At 47.6% G+C, this 18287-nt stretch overlaps 1 protein-coding gene across 1 annotated transcript in view; it reads right to left on the reverse strand.

Annotated features, from left to right (window-relative positions):
- ZFC3H1 (zinc finger C3H1-type containing) overlaps window positions 1-18287 on the reverse strand; it is a 1590362-nt gene that overhangs the window by 794984 nt on the left and 777091 nt on the right. The window contains exon 19 of the mRNA XM_069628251.1: window positions 1421-1522. Coding sequence (XP_069484352.1) covers window positions 1421-1522 — 102 coding nt within the window. The remainder of the gene's footprint in view (window positions 1-1420; window positions 1523-18287) is intronic.

Below are 18287 nucleotides of genomic sequence, written 5' to 3' on the forward strand. Positions count from 1 at the left end.
TTCAGCTTGCCCGGGTGAACAGACTTCCTCTTGCATGAAGATCTGGAGCATTGGCTGGAGACTGATGCAGACGGGGATGCAGGACTTGACCTGGCCGCCAAGGAGCCCACTGCGACTGCGCTCTCGTCTGTAGTGAACTCCCGGTGCGTGGACTTTTGTTGGACCCCTGTGGGAGGGGCGCTTTCAAAGGACTTAGAATCACGCTCAGCTTTCCAGGATACGAGAGAGGCATGCTCCTGGGACCCACCCAGTTGAGAGGTCTTGGCCTGCAGCCATTTCAGTCACTTACGCCGATCCTTCAACGTGTGTGTCGAGAGTGCATGGCAAAAAGCACAATCTTCTTCCTGGTGCATCGGGTACAGGCAGTAAAGGCACGGGGAATGTTTGATGTCCATGAAAACATTCTGCAAACTGCAGTCGGTGCAAGGCTTGTAAAGAGGTCAAATCCTTCTCGTCCGACAAGATCCACATGGGTAGGTCCTGAAGAATCTTCTGGAAGCCTCCACAAAGAAACACGATGGAATCCGCCCTTGAGGGGCGCTGAAGAATCCGAAAAACGGATCCCGGTTAATCGGAACGATGATTTATGGAGCACAAGGTTCGATTGACCGAAAAAGAGTAAAACTCTTCCAAAAAGCAAAAAACGCAGTAAAAGCTTGAGAGCTAAGCAAGAGGACTCCCAACACTTCAGCGTGCGGTAATAATCTGAAGATGGCTGACAGAGGAGGGGCTTGGGTAGAGGGCAGTCATTGGCTGGGGGCAGTATGACTCAGAGCTCAGTGATTGGTTATTAGGAGAAAGACAGTTCAAAAATGAAACTGATTTTTTCTTTACTGAGGATTCCCAGCCTGACAGGGAATATTCATGAGCATGTGAATCCATGCCAGACCGCATGCTGGAGAAGCAGCATGACATCACCACGAGGTAATAGCCCAAGTGGCTTCCTTGAAGCAGACCGTGTGCTCAAGAAATGCCCTAGAACATATCTGCAATTATGGAATAACAAGCAACATAAGAGTACCTGCCTCAGTGCTACAATCAGTCTAAAGGTAGACTGGCTGTTATGAAATTATTTACAACATGCTTGCTTAATTGGAGACACATGCATACATCCGAAATAATTAGACACAAGGGCTAACTCAGACAAGTGTTGGTCAAGAAGTTTGTCACTAGTGGACATCACGTTATGCACTAGAGCCACATAAAATAACAGAAGGGGATACATACTTTGCAGAGTTGTGTTTAGTTGTAGATCCAGACTAGAAACAAGCCAAGGCATGTGGATAATTTGTAGGGTTGGAATGGCAATTGATAGAAAGAAAATCAACTTAGCAGATTTCACATGATAGTACAAGAGCATATGTAACATGACAATGGAATTATACATTGCATATTGAGAAATAGCAAATGAAAGCCTTACTGTGGTTTGTACTTTCGTTGACTTTGCTAACCAAAAGAACAGCCATTTGGTCCATTGACATACGATCTCGATTGATACCGAACAGCCTATCAACATATTTTTCTGCAATTAGAGAAAAGTTAGATTTGTACTATTGTTCCAAACTATGTATAATATCTAACCAATGTGCATTATACATGAACACTATTCAACAAGAAAGCCTGAATACTCACACCAGCAGTCAATGGATTGAATCATTTATAAAAACTGTACATTACACAAGAACAAAATGTGCTGTGTTCTTGGATCCATTTTGAATTAACACTTCAAGTGGACTGTTAAAGGACCTAATAACTAGCAAATTTATCAAAACTGTTTAAATCGTCAGCTTGCATATGGACCGTACAATGTGCCTATTTATGTGGTTTCTAGTCATGAACTAAGAGCATCCCTTTACAGATTAGACCTTAAGACTGGATCCACGAAAAAAGGCATCCGAAGACTGACTTTACAAACTCTTTACTTGAATTCATTTATTCCTGCGCAGCCAACAACTCAAGGTCAATCCGTTAGTTACCAATCCTTTAGTTAGCATAATGGCTGAGATTCTTGAAGAAAGCATGTGGGTTTGCCCAATTAGTTACTTGGCTTATTACAGCACGCATGCTTGTAAAAGGCAATTAAAACTGCCCAAAAATGACCCAGAAAAGGATCTCATACGTAGTAGAAAATTCATCAACGAGCAGACACCTGGTGTGGCTACCCGACTTGCGTGATTCACTTCACTAAGAAAAACCATGAAGGTGTTTTAACAAGGATCAAGGACCATGAAGGAAACTCATGGATACTCACACCAATAACTTGGAAAGGGCACACCAATTGTTTCAGCAAGGTAAAGCAATCCCAAAGTCACTTTGAAACATGTTTTCACTGGAGAATGGGACAAAACTGGGCAGGACAATCGAGCACAAACGTGGGAGAGCCACTGCCCCCATGCCTTTTCAAACACTATTTCTCTGTTCCATTTAGAATCAAAATGAACAAGGATTTTCAGTAAAGTAAGTGCCAGGTGCCCTAATTTCACACCCCTTTGGCAAACAACAAATTCTAGGTACTTTCATATTGCTTGGTCCCATTCACTATTTGCACATGAAAAGGTAAAGCTACCTGCCTGCAGTTCTCCAGCATGTACATCTACAGTACTCACTTCTGTATAGCGGGCTTTTTAAAGTCTATGACAGCTTTAACTCCCTGGGACAAGCAGTTTATTTTTCTGACCTAACCACCTGGGAACCTAACACAAGATTACAGTAGCAGCTAGATGAACTATTAAAGAAGGAGCGGAGGGTAATGTGGGGTGCATATTGCACGCTAGGAGTCAAAGCTCCCCCGCTCATGACACTATATAAAACAAAAGGCTAAGCAACAATGGAGAAAGTGACATTTTGTTAGCGGATGAAATAGATCATTTAGGCAACTGTTTCATGTGCCACTGCAATCAGCAGAAAACCGCCAAGGACATGTGTGTTTCATGCGAGAAGCTCCCTACAGCAGAAAAGGAATGTAAATTATGCAATCATGCGATCAAGACACCTTTTGTGTGCATTACCCATGAATTGGGTCGGATAAGTTTACTTGTTCGCTATCCCCTGAGCGAAAGCACCAGTTCACTGAGTTGGGGGCTGATTAGAAGCTTAAGAGTTGGGGTATCCAGAAGGAGGGGGGGTGCTGCTACGGGGATTCACAAGGGAAGCGTAGGAAGAGGGGGGATGGGGCAGGGAGGGGACCGATCACGTTGGGATTGCCGGTAGGGGACAAGAGACAGGGGAGGGGGACTAACGGCACAATCAGAGCATATAACGTGGTTGATGGGAGGTGGCCAACACATTCTAAGTGGTATTGCATCAATAGCACAACGAGAAGACAAGCAGTCTAGGGTTGAACATATTGAACCGCTCCTTCATGACCACACATAACTTTCTCACTTGGAATGTGAGGGGGTTTAACCGCCCCACCCTCCCAAATGCCCCAAAGTCCTGCAATATATGCGACGCCACCAGGTGTGGGTGGCCTTCTTACAAGAAACTCATCTAGCAGTGGGAGCAGAATATACATTTGGGAAAGGTTGGGGTTGTCACAGGTATTTCTCCTAGTCATACTCATATGCCAGAGGGGTATGCATCCTGATCCACAGTTCTGTGGAGTTTCAGTAAACTATTGTCTTGAGAGGCCAGGAGGGTAGAGCACTGATAGTACAGGGGGTCATCCAAGGAAAAATATACACTGTGGTCAGTTACTACGGCGCTAACTAGGACACGACAGAGTCCCTGGACTGGATCGGGAGACAACTGGGGGACATACCTAAAGGGAACTGATATGGGTCGGGGACTTCAAAGCTGTGCTGGACCCATTACAAGACCGCACCGGGGGGGAGGAGGGGTCCAATGCCCTCACAGCAAGGGGTCGAGCAGACTCCAGGGCATATTGGTGGTCTGGGATTGGAGGATGTATGGAGGGTTAGGAACCTGGAGAAAAGTCAGTACACGCACCACTCTGCCACCCCACAAATCCGCATCCAGACTGGACTTCTTTCCGACGTCCCAAGCAGGCTCGGCCCGGACGGTTAGTGTGTACATATTGGCGCTCACAGTGTCGGATCACGCCCCTGTCTTTCTGCCTATTAGCTTAGCAGGAAGAGGGGAGGCAAGACCCCCTTGGAAGTTTAAGAGTGAGGGACTCACGGATGCGGTTTTCAGAGACGGATTGACAACAGCCATAGAATCGTACTTTCAAATTAATGAAGGTTCAGTCGACTCAGTGGGGACCCTGTGGAAGGGATTCAAGTACGTAATCCGATGGGAATGCATCGCGAGAGAGCTGGGGATCGTAAACCAGATTAGGAAAGAAGAACAAGTTACTTACCAACTGGTAATGTTCTTTCGACTGGCTGTTCCTCCAATGTATTCCACATCTTTGACAGGTAATGTCCACAGCTGTGCACTTCGGAAACATTTTCAGCAGTGGGCGTCCTGCGTCGATGACGGCTGGTCGATGTCCCTCGAAGGCCTCCTTTGAGGGTGACGTCACCGGATGTTATAAATAGGATGCCCAGCGACCGTAGCCTCAGTTTAAGTTTTTTCCCTCAGAACGTGTGGCACCAGTTCCATGCCTGCTTCACTGAACTTAGCCTTGCGGAAACATAAGCTGCAATCGCATAGGAAATTCTCCAGAGGGGCAGGCTGGGAGGACGATGTGGAATACATTGGAGGAACATCCAGTCGAAAGAACGTTACCAGTTGGTAAGTAAATTGTTCTTTAAATGGATTGTGTCCTCCAATGTATTCCACATCTTTGACAAACTCCCAAAGCAGTACCAGTAAATTGAGGAGAGAAAAGAATTTAGAGTACCCAAGTATCATCAACTGTCTGAACATTCCATCAGTATCTTACCTTGTGCCATGCGTCCTAAACAATGCAATATTGCTATAAGCACTGACCAGCTCTGCTAAGTACCTTGCTATAATTGGGACTAGCCTACTCATGAATATTGTGCCACTGCAACTAGCCAATTCCAGACCACACTACTGTCTGGCTAATGCGTGACTCAACTACCTGCTCTAAATGTACCCATCTGCCCATACATTATCACGCTAACCATGGAATAAGACCACCAGACCTGTAGGTACTTCTACTGTAAGGATACCACCTGCCTCCTAGAGCCCTGAAACCAACTGTTTTCAATCAAACAGAATTATGCACACCATAAAGATTCAACTGCCCAACATACAACTGGTACTTCTATGTGCCCTTAATATAACGGCCTGCATCAATCTCAGACCTTGTACCCCTCAGGAGAGAAACTGGAAACTCTGAGCAAGACGTCCCTGGATCCACAAACCTAAAACTAATATAATTAGGCCCACAGACTCCCGTCTCAGCCTCAATACCCTCGCCAAGGACTACATTCCACTCACACCCACCTTAGAAACTTAATACCACATCACTGCCCACTCTCCCTGGAATCACACTAGAATTAAACGACCACCACCTCTGCAAAAGCAGATTAAAATCAGGAGCCTTCATCAACACAAGATCACTTATGGCACACACCAATGAAAAACTCTGACCTACTCTTCTGACAACTTAGACATCTTGGCCATCACTGAATCCTGGTTACACGACACAGCAGGCCCAGCCATCATGTTAGCTATACCAGATGACTATCAAATATTCAGGGTTGACGGGCCCACCACCAGAGGGGGCAGCCTCGCTGTCATAGCCAAAACCAAACTAGCATTAAGACTAACCACACCCCCCGAAATCAAATCCCGTGAACTACTCTCAGCTAAACTCCCAATCTCTAATAATAGCACATTAACCATCCTTCGAGTAAATAGACCTCCTGGTCCCATAAGCACCTTTGAGGAAGACCTCTCCAGCCTCCTCACCAACAACATTAAAGACACCTCACAACTCCTATTGCTAGGAGACTTCAACTTGGGCTTTAACGATCCCGAGGATAAACATGCTCAACTGATTGAAACCATCCTGACTGAACACGGTTTGACCCAAAAAGTCCTCGCTCCTACTCCAACAAAAGGGCTAATACTACACTGGGTAGCCAACCTGAACTGTTGTATCACAATCACCAATATAATCCCATAACACTGACCAGACCACCACCTTATCAGTTTCTCTTCCTCTATGGAACAGCTAAAGCAGAGGAACATCGAAATAGCGCTGCCACTCCCGACCAGAAGCTAAAAAGACATTACTATTGAAAAGCTACTTCCCCCTCCTCCTACCGACCCTCTTTAATCACCAACAACTCCGACCCAAACGCATTAGTACAGACCTTTAATAACACTATGACCAAGGCCATTGACACGGTTGCACCTATCAAATTAGGCAAAAGGCAAACAAAAATCCCATCTTAAGACTTGGTTCATCCCCTAGCTTAAAGAACTACGATTACAAAAAAGGAAACTCCAAGCTATCTGGCGACACTCTCCCACGGTCGAGAACAAAACCCTTCCTACAAATTTAGCAAATATGAATAAGAAAGATATAATCCTCACCAAAAAGAGCACACTCAATGAAAGAAACGCTAAGGCTAACTCCAATACCAAGGAACTTTTTACCATCTTGCGTGAAATGGAAAACCCTATTCCACCCACGGATAATACCCCAAAAGATAAACAATGGTGTACCAGTGTCCAAAATGTTTTAGTCAACAAAATAGCTACTTTGCAGACCAAAATAGCTAATAAAAAAGCATCCTTGCACTCCACCAAGTCACACCACACCCCACCCTCGGTTACCCCCAACATTGCTACCCCATTCAGTTTCACCAATATTTCCATATTGGAAACAGAAAAGGTTATACTATCACTAAAACTCTCCAATTGTCAGGGGGTTAGCTGCCCAGCACAAATAATCAGACACAGCTAGGGACTTTGCACCCTTCATATCCAAACTAATCAACGCCTCATTTAAGTCATCAACCTCAAAGAATCATGGGTACTACCCCTCCTTAAGAAAGAGACCCTAGATCCGGCCATCCCTACCAATTACTGACCCATCACAACAGTACCATTCTTCCTCAAGATCATTGATAGAGTAGCCCACCTCCAAATCCAAAACGACCTCGAGGCCAACCTACTAGGATCGCACCAATCTGGATTCAGACCACAACACAGGACTGAAACGTCTCTAATTCACTTAAAGACACAAATCGACGAGTTGAAGGACAAAGGTAAAACAGCTATGGTGCTACTCCTTGATCTATCAGCAGCATTCGACCTGGTGGATCAGTGTTATGCGACCACCTAGCGTCAGCTGCACATTTCTCTAGTGATGCCATAGCCTGGGTACAATCATTCCTAGCTAACCGTACGATGAGAGGGTTATCCCCTTCAGCCTCCGCAGACCCAATCCAAATTACCTGTTGAGTCCCACAAGGTTCATGCATCTCACCGACAACATCTTTACCAAGCCACTCTTTGACAAACTTGACAGACTGGGTGTCACATACACTAATTATGCTGATGACACCCAGATCCTCATACCCCCGTCAGGCAATTTCGCCGCAGACAGCTTTGATAAACAGGATAGACCTCATTCAGGCATGAATGGCCTCTGCCTGTATGACGACAAAACTGAGATCTTGATTCTGGGTTCTGACTAACCTAAAAAAACTCAGCCCCAGCTACGATGCGTTCAACATCGATGGCAACGTAATCAAAGTAGTAACTGAGGTAAAAACATTAGGCTTTCACCTCGATTCTACACTATCACTAAAAAGACATGTCAGTTTGATGGCCTCATCTACAGCTTATACCTGTAAACTGATTAGAGCTTGTAGACCCGTCTTATCTAAAGCTAGCTGCATTACGCTCGCCAATGCATTAATATTGTGCAAGCTAGATTATTGTAATGCCCTCTACGTAGGGGCTAACAAAAATATTCGGAACAAAATGCAAATCCTACAAAATAATGCCCAGAGAGCAGCTCTGAATATACCCCGCAGAGAGCACATCTCCACACCAGAAGAGACAAGCGCTGGCTAAAAATTAACAATACAATACTGCTCAAAACGTTACCCCTTACTTTCAAATGCCTTAACAATGCTGCAGCGCGGGGGGCGTGGCCAGCAGGCGTATGATGCGGACGGGATCTTGCATCGCTCCTGTGCCGCTAGCCAAATCCTACAGATATACTGTTTAAATCATTAACTTGTGACGACACAGGGAGAACTCCTGCATCAACCAGTGTGACTGCGGACCGGAATATGTGCCGAAATCCCCGGCTGTGGCGTCTGAAATAAGCGGGACCCACACGGTGGGAGGCTCTCAAAATGACCACGGCGCTCGGTGGCTGAGTGGAGAGCACCGCACGTCTGCGTGAGACCCATCCGGAGGGAAAGGACTGCACTAGCAGCGAAAAGGGGAGCGGAGATCCGTGTGTACGGTCTCTGGATTGGTGTGGACCGAGGTGCCGAGGGACCGCTGCCGCCGCTTGCCTCCTCACCGTGTGTCGGCGCGACTCTGCGTGGCCTCCCGCCCATATTAACAGTTGGAAGCCGGCGATCTCCCCCTCCGTTGTGCACAGCGTTAAGAAACAGAGGGGCCCAAGCGGAGGGCTCTCCTAAACCAAATCGGATTTTTTTCTTCAGACCCGCTGGCGTTGCCTCCGTGGCGGTGCGCGAGGCAGGGACCCGCCATAGCCAGCCCCGGAGTCGGGGCTACAACACCGTAAAGCCACCAGGACCCGCACTGGTGTCACGGGCGCTCCGCTCTGCATAGAGCGCCTGTCTGCGCCTGATGATCCAAGAGCAGTGGTAAGGAATGGGCGAAATAGGAAGTGGGGCGGAGTAACCATTGAGGGCGAACCTCTGCCTACTCCCCTACAAAACACTTGCAACCCCTGTGGCCCCATCGTACGCACCACAGGCTACACACTAACACTGCAAAACTCAGGGCACTGAATAAACAAAGTAGGCCACGGGGGGTGTTTGGAGGGGAAAGGGCCTGCCCACTCCCCCGTACTGGTGGCAAAGGACAAAGAGGTGAACGTGACCATCTGACACACCTCTGACAACCCAACTTTATAAAATGCAACAAGGCGATGTGCATGAGTAAACAAAGGAACAATTGACACAGCCAGCTCCCGCCGGCACTCTTCCAATGGTGCCCAGCACAGTGTAAGAAACGCCACAACCTGCCTTCGGAGCCACTGCTACGCCACACAGACCACCAAGACCCCCAGCAAGATCGCGGGCACTCCGCACTGCGTAGAGCACCTGCCGAGATCCCCATGACCCGGAGACACTGGTCCTGCCTCACTGCATCTGACGGAAAACACAGCGGTAAGGAGTGGGGGTAGCTGGGAGCTGGGGCCACAGGCGAGAGACGCTGCCTGCCCCCCTCCCCACCATACCCACACATTAAGGTGGATCTGATAATTCCACAATGCCCTCCTGCAGCTAAAGGCGGACACTGTACTGCTGACCCAGGAGTCAGCCAAATCAAGCATGCCACAGGTGGAGGGTGGCGGGAAATGGACTGTCCCTAAGCCTTATACTGGTGTTAATGGACACTAAGAGGTGGGTGTGAGCGACCAAAACCCTGGCACCTACCCCAGCCTAACCAAAGCGCCGCAATACCAGGGGCACACATACTATAAAGGCCCACTGGTGTCATCCATAAAGAGCCAGTCAAGCTTCACCAAATTGCCTATACCAGGCAAGCGCGCCACAGGCAGCAACTGCACATACAACCGAGTAGACCTGCCCCACAGACTGTTGCAACTCACAGCGAATACACGCTACAGCAGCAGAAGCTGCTTTCCCCCCGGTTGTGGAGTGCATGAGGGAACTCAACGCACACTGCAAGCTCACCAACACGGCTCCATCCGCCATAGCCCACCACCACCAGAGACCACCCAACACGTGTGCCTGCAGGCAGAGTGGGAACTGCACTGTTCCCAGGAACAAAACAAGGTGACCACAGCAATCAGAACATACGAAAGTGCACGCACATAACTAACACAACCTAGGACGGAACCCTGCGGCCTGTGGTCACCCCTTGCACAAGACGGAAGCGGAGTATCGGAGATATACTTAACGTAGATCTACAAGATCACTAGCCACACTGCAACAAGACCCAGGGGTAATTACCCCCATCGCATCGGAAACATCTGCTTCTCCAAGCTGTCACCCTCACCCCCACCCCCTCCAAACAAGGCAACCACTCCCAGCGTCGCCCTACCAAATAAGCAAAATGGGAAAAGACAAACCCAGGAAAACCTCTACACAAAGCAGAATTGAGCAATATGCAACCACATCAATGTCTCGCTCCCCAGACGTGGGTCCCTTGCCTGCTGGGCCTAGAGACCCAAGCTACTCCTCACTGATGACGCCCAACAAGGCTGAAACATGTCTGGGGATGCTTGTGGTCTCGTGCAAAAGGGATGTGACCTAGCAGTTCGGGCTGGACTACCCCTTTGGGGGTGGGACCAAGCCTGATTTGCATATGGTCTTTCCCCTTTTGTAATGGCTTGGCAGGCGAAGAACGATGGTCTGGAGGGTTGCCCAGAGCAATGCCAGAGGTCAAGATTTATTCTAAACCTTCCAGCCATCAACTCTTTTGTTTTGCTATCGCTCCCCTGAGCGGCTGCCATCAACAGAAGCAGACTGCATGGAAGATGAGATCTCCCTCAGGGACATAATGAGTGCCACTGCCAGCTCCAAAACATCGATGGAGCAGAAGATGGACAGTATTGGCGCGGACGTGTCCCTATTAAGACACGACCTACAGAAGCTAATCTCACGCACGGGAGATGCAGAGGCACGAATCTCGGAAATTGATGACAACATACGAGGGGTAAACCGTCATATGTCCGGCATACTAGCACGATCAAAATCCTGGAATCAAGAGTGGCTGACAATGAGGGCAGATCCCGGCAAAACATTCGCATACTCTGCCTCCCTGAGAAAGCAGAAGGGGCTTGCATGGAACCATTTCTTGAAGAATGGCTTACGAGCACATATGAAGCAGAGTCCTTTTCCAGGTTTCTCTCCATTGAGCGGGCACAACGCATACCAACCTGTAAAGTCACACCAGGCACACCGCCGAGCACAGTTATCGCAAGATTCCTAAACCACAGGGATAGAGACACTGTGCTACAGCTGGCAAGATCGAAGGGGACAGTCACGTAAAACAGATCAAAAATCGCTTTCTTCCCCGACTTCACCAGAGAGTTGCAGAAGCGCGCCAATCCTTTAACCCACTCAAAAATGTCTGCACTCATTGGGAGTCAAATATGGGCTAATCTTCCCTGCCCAACTCAAAATATTTCATAAGGGCACAACGGTGCACTTCACTGACCCCCAAGGAAGCGTGGAATTGGGCTGAGGCTCACATAGATGGCGATTGGAGCGCTGAGGGGAAGAAGAGAAGGGAACGCAAAAGACGCACCCTGAACGACCTGCAGGCCTGGAACCGCAGCAACACCCACAGGTCGAGATCCCACAACAAGGAAACGAACAACAAGATGCAATGTCACCCAAGACAGCGATACCACTGCAAGTGAAAAGAAAGGAAGCCCATGCTCCACACTGTAAACCAAATCACAAAGCATATTAAGGCTGGCGGCCAACTAGCAGCCGCCCCCGTAGACAACGAAACAAACTCACAGCACCAAACAAAGGTGCTATACTGCCTATCACCAAACTATAACTAGACTGTAGAGCCCGGCTAATACGGAGCGGGCACATGCGAGATAAAGTTTAACTGTTTATAAGTTTTCCTTTGGGCCTACAGATGCTTCAGTTGTGGGTGAAGTATTGGGAGGGGGGAGTTGGAAATAACGTTTTCATTCAATGTTTAGCATACAATGGCACTATGAGCACAGTAAATGAGGCAAACACTGTAATATATCATGCCTTGTTAACATCGGCATAACTGCAACCTATGGAACACATCCGTGAACCTAAAAGCCAAACACCTGATGACACCTGCGACGGCTTCAAACAATAGGCGTCTAACGCTCCTGACATGGAATGTGAATGGGCTGGGATCCAGCATTAAAAGAAGACTGGTATAACACAAACAGGCACTCCCCAGACATAGCCCTTGTTAGGCAGAAACCTGTGCAGTTCCCTTTGGGAACACTGCAAAAGATTTAGGACTACAGGTGTTAGCAGTAAACCCACTTGGTAGCAGTCTATACCACACAGCTTTACCTGGTAGCTGTGGCTGAGCAGTCAGACTTCCCTCAAGAAGAGTTAGGCAGTATGCAAAGTATACACAATAGGCACTCAGATACAACAATACAAGCAAACACTGACCAGAGCTTTGGTATTAAAGTATATAATTATTTATTTAAAAACACACTGTTTGAAACACTCCAGCACTCTTATGGTAAAAACACTCTAAACACAGTTACTATTATAATATATACAACCCTTGTTCCTTTTCAGAAAAGTCTTAGTTAACACCACTTATTTCCATACAGAGGTGAGCGCTTAACTATAGATGGCACTCCAATAAGTTTATGAAGAAGGGAGGGAAAAAGACAGAATATGGGAAGGTACACCACTCTAAGATTTAGGGACACTATTAGCAAGGCAGAAGAGCAAAAGTCACTTGTGAGCCAAAGTCCATAGGCTGGGCCCACTCTTAGAGAGAGCAGATCACAAATGCACCCAAGATCACACAGTTACACTAGGCTTGGAAAGTCTTGCAGAGAGTTCGAAAAGAGTTTAGAGAGGCTCAGAAAAGTTTAGCCAGGGTGTTCCAGGCTAACCCAGGTTCGAAAGCCGGGGGCTAAATCTACCCCGTACAGTCGGTGGCAAGGGAAGCCGGGCGGGACACGGTACCTTAAGTGGGAAAGATCCTCCAGCGGGGGCAGTTGTTCCTGGCAGCGGGTGCAAGTCTCGTCATCGTCCAGGGGAAGAGAAGATCTCGACTTGGAGGAAAGATGAAGGTTGTTGCACTGCCAGGGAAGAAACCAGCCGCGGAGTTTTCCGGTTAAAGGTATTACCCTTTAATTTGCTGTTGTGGTAAAACGTGGTATCCCGGTTGCCGGGGTGCTTGGCACAGGCAAGGCGGTCACGAGATACGTCGGGAAGGCGAAAAGACGGTGAAACTTGTTATCCCCACCAGTCAAAGGAAGAAGACTCTCCGGCGGGAGATCTCCTCTGTCGTTGGGAAAAGTGGTGAGACGGTCCAGCAGGGCTCCACCGGTGGGGTCGTTGTGGCAGGTCAGCTCAGATTCTCCCTCGTCGGATTCTTAGGTCCTGTGGCAACTTCTGAAGTTCCAGTCCCCAAAGCCCTGCTTTTATGCAGAAAACTCCCATTCACTCAGCCTAGCTGTCACTCAAACATGCTAAGTGGTGAGCCGGCCGGCTCACCAGTTGGGCCAATCAGGACGGACTGCAACTTGAGTTGCCTAGGCAACTCAGTCCAGGGTGCCTAAATCCCCCCTCCACCCCTCCTAAGTACCCCAGACAGAGTGGCACCACTTTGGAGGGCTTCTGTGGAGAAGCCCGCCAAAAAGTGGAACAAAGGGCTCGACTTGGGTTGGAGTCACAGAAGAGAACACAAAAGCCATTTTAGAACCGAGTTTTGGCAAAAAATACCAACCGGAGAATTAATATTAATTAAATAAACCGGCGGTATGTTCGAGGCTATCGTGATTAAATAAATAAAGATAGTAGCCTCAAACAATGGGAAAATCCCAGAAAGAAATAGTCGCGGTTGAATATAAAAAGTAGTATCCACTGACACCAGCCAAAACTCGATCAGGGGGGGACGGAGACGTGCCCCCTCGACTAACAGACCATGGGGCAATTGAATTGCCCCAGCCAGTACGTCCACAATATGATGGTTTGTACTGGTTCTGTTCAGAATTTAAGACTAGTAAAGTCAATGGTGACTTTACAGGCCCCGGGAGACAGTAGTCAGTCCCAGTGTATGGAGTCTATACTGGGGAGTCACTATGACACTCCTGTGTTACTGCACTGAGGGTGCCGTGTAACACACATCAAAAAACACATGAAGCCCTATGGAGTAAAAGACCCCATAGCCCATTAAACACATCTAGAGTCAAAGAAACACACTCAAATCATGTCCAAGAGTGAGGGTAAAAGAGTCTCACTCTTGGCAGGAGAAAAAAATAAACCCCAAAAATCCAGCAAAGCTGCTGGGGGACTCACTAGGTTAGGAAATTCAGCCTAAACAGATAATTCTCCCTAACAGCCCTCCTAACTGAAACGCACCTGGCGGGAACCACATGCAAACTATTCCAAAGATCCAATGACCGCACAGCGATACATGCAGGTTTCTCCATGGGGGCGAGAGGAGTGCTAATATTGATGCATAAAAGACTTCCATTGGAGATCAAGCACATAACGCAGGACAGAGGTGTTCGCTATGTACAAATTCAGGCAACACTCTGGAACCAAACTTTGACGATTATAGCAATATATTCCCCACCAGCCCTCCTTAATACTCTGCTAGCCTACATTACCCCCATCCTGACAACAAGTATGGCAGACACCTGGGTAATAGGAGGGGACTTCAACGAAGTAATGGACAATGCCTCAGACCGCACGCACTTGAGGACCAGAAACCCTGCCACTGTCCCCAAACTGGCCGCCTTTGCGTCCGCACTCGGGCTCCGGCACATGTGGCGAGACCTTCATGGGGCGGAACGTGAATATTCCTTCCACTCAGGAGCGCATGCCTCAATGTCCAGAATAGACTTTCTTCCTACCAAATCAGAATATCCACAAAGCTTGCAATGCATCCTTCCTCCAACAAGGCATCTCTGACCACTCTCCACTATTACTTGAACTGGAAACGGAGAGGCCACGTCGTCCTCCCACATGGCGGTTTAACTCCTACTACCTAGGGTTCCCAGACCTACAAGAAAAAATAGAGGCAGCCACTTCCAACTACTTCAATCTAAACACATGCTCGGTTGATGACCCCACTATACTATGGGAAACATACAAGCCAGTCCTGCGAGGCAAAATCATCTCGTGGACATTAGCCAAGAAAAGAAGCACAACGTACACAGATCATAGAAGCTGAAAGAGAAGTTGTGAACAAAGAAACAGAACACATCACAAGTGATACTCCCCAGACAAACAGAGCCTAATATTGGCGCAGAAAAAGCTACATAATCAGTCTCTAGACTGTGCCAAAAAAGCACACAGTGCCATAAAAGCACGCCTATATGAAACGGGGGGAAAAAGCTGGCAAGCTGCTTGCATGGTTGGAAAGATGTGAAGAGGGACAACAAAAGGTAAAGAGCATTAGGACAAGGAATGCAGAACTAGTCTCCTCCGATGCAGAAACAACAGAACGCTTTGCTGACTTCTACGAAGAACTCTATACACCGCCCAGTGGCACGGCAGACAGCTCCATACTTGATCGCACCGATCTCCCAACACTCACCAAGGAGCAAGCCAACATGTTAGATAACAAATTAACAGAGGATGAAATATCAGCAGCCATCGCCCAACTCCAAGCAGGAGAGACACCAGGCCCCAATGGTTTGCCACTGGACATTTGGAAAAAATTAAACCATCTAGACATATCCACCCACCTACTCAACATTTTCGAACACTGCCTAATAGAGGGTGAGCTACAGCCAGACCTCCGCAAAGCCACAATAATAGTGATCACCAAAAAAGGCAAACCCCCAGACGAATGCAGCTCCTACAGGCCCATATCATTAACCAACAGCGTAGCGAAAATACTAGCCAAAATACTAGCAAACAGACTCCAAACGGTCATTACAGCACTGATCCATCCGGACCAATGCGGCTTTATGCCTCAAAGATCAACAAGAATGAATATTCGCAGGCTGCACCTGACACTGGAGAGAGCACCCACCCTACAACAATCATTGGCGCTGCTAGCCATAAGATTTCAAAAAAGCATTTGATTCGGTATATTGGAGGCTCTGTGGGCAATAATGAGAAAGATGAAATTTGGTTAACCATTCATAAAATGGGTCCAGCTTCTTTACAACAACCCGTTGGCAGAGATAAGAGTGAACGGGTGGCCCTCGCGCAACATCCGACTGGGAAAGGGTACCAGGCAAGGGTGCCCCCTCTCAGCAATGCTGTTTGCAAGCAGTCACTCTGCGGGGCACAACCACGTGGATAGGTTTCCGGTGGAACTCAGATTGGGAAGACAAGATATCCCTATACGCAGATGACCTCCTGGTATATCTAGGTGAACCGGCGGTCTCCTGCCCTATAGTCACTCAAATATTAATAAAATACTGAGCCTTCAGCGGCCTCAGGGTGAATTGGTCCAAATCCGTGCTGTTTCCAGTGAAGGAAGTAGACTGCATACCGCCACTTGGCTCACCATACCAAATTGAACTCGCACAGTTCCTATATCTAGGCATCATAATCACAAGTAAACTGGATAGCTACGTGTCCCAAAATCTACACCCACCAGTTAAATTTGCGCAAGATGTAGTCCACTGGGAAGCACTTCCGCTGACACTATTAGGCAGAGCAGCGCTCTTCAAGATGCTGGCTCTACACCGGTTCTTGTACATCCTCCAAAACAACCCTCTCCACATCCCCACTGCAGAATTCCGTAAAATAGACAGAACACGTAAACTATTATGGGGAGGGAAACACCGAAGAATAGCTCTCAAAACCCTCCAACGCTCAGTCTGGGAGGGGGGGGAATAGGGGTCCCGAACATCCAAGTCTACTACTGGGCGACCCAAATGGCGACAGTAAATAACATAATACATGGCAACCCGAAACTTCCCCATATACAAGCTAAAATATCTGCACGACACGACATGTCCCTGATCGAAAGCCTCCACAGCAAGAAGAACCACCCTCCCGAATGCTCGATAATAGCACACATAGCCCAAATATGGAAGGAAACACATACATTGGTTGGGATAATAAAATTACACCAGTCCAGCCAATCTGCAACAATGTCCACCTTACGGGTCTCAGTAAACTCCCCAAATGGCCTAACTGGGCAACAGCCGGTATACAAACCATTCAGCAAATATATGTAAATAACCAGATCATACCGTTTGCCGAGATCTCAGCCACATACGGTCTTCCGGCCACCGAGAACTACCACTATGGACTGCTACAACATGCACTCACTGAACAAAGGGTCCAGTTGTCGGACATGCCGGAATGCACGCCAATAGAAAGAAATATAGTCATAGATAGTGTGAAAGGCAAGGTCACATCCACCATGTATAATGCCATCTCCTCGTTTGCCACGATTGAGCTATCAAGCCTGAAGATGAAATGAGAAAGAGACGTGGGCCCAATACTACCTGAAAAATGGATTTCGACCCTGATGTATCCTAGAGACAATGCAATCTCGACTAGAATCAGACTCATCCAGCTGAAAAGACTTCACAGAATATACTACCCCCGACTAGCATTGTACAATTGGGGTAAAGCGACCGACCCCAAATGTTTACGTTTTAAACAAGGAGGAACCTTCTACCACATCCTATGGCAATGCGCACGAATACAACACTTTTGGCGAAAATGTAGCAAAAGACTCAAGGGTCATGGGCTGACCAATTCCGACCGACCCCAAACTCCTTCTCCTGGGAATTGAAGAGGAAGGGGAAATGTCTCTCTTCGAAAAGCTGCTGCTCTCAACATCCACAGGAATAGCCAAAAGAAACATCGCACAACTGTGGGGCTCGGAAACACCTCCACACTATGACCAATGGACATCAGATGTAGACGCCATCATCCTAATGGAACGCCGAGTCTACCAAGCAAGAGGCTGCCCGTGCAAGGCAGATAAAATATGGGGGAAATGGGAACAAACGCTGTAAAGTACGCACAGAACAAACTAATGAATTCCGGTGTGCAACCCTGCCATCACTCGAAAATGCAACACCACATTAGCAAGAATGTGCCAAAGTTGACAAATTATATATATATATAAAAATAACATTACTCACCGTAATCGTATTTCTGATGCTTGTATCTGCTTAGATTCACATGCTGTGCATAGGCCGACATCTAGTGAAAGCTGCAGAATATTACTGTTTGTTTTTCGAAACTCGAAAATGGGCGTCGACACAGGGCATGCCAGTATACTATCCCTAGTGTGACGTCCACTGTACCCATGATCCCTCACGCGTCTAGGACCCTCAGATTGTATTTTTTCTGACATGAGGTAGCATGAGGAGTAGCGCGAATACAGATAATCCAAGCAGATAGATAAGACTACAAGCAACCATGCGCCTTCTCTCAGAGGGGAGGAAGGGTGGGTCGCATGTGAATCTAAGCAGATACAAGCATCAGAAATACGATTACGGTGAGTAATGTATCCCTTCTGAGGCTTGTTGAATCTGCTTA

This window comes from Ambystoma mexicanum, chromosome 12, assembly GCF_040938575.1.
Source record: "Ambystoma mexicanum isolate Mex_15411 chromosome 12, UKY_AmexF1_1, whole genome shotgun sequence".
NCBI classification, from domain to species: domain Eukaryota; kingdom Metazoa; phylum Chordata; class Amphibia; order Caudata; family Ambystomatidae; genus Ambystoma; species Ambystoma mexicanum.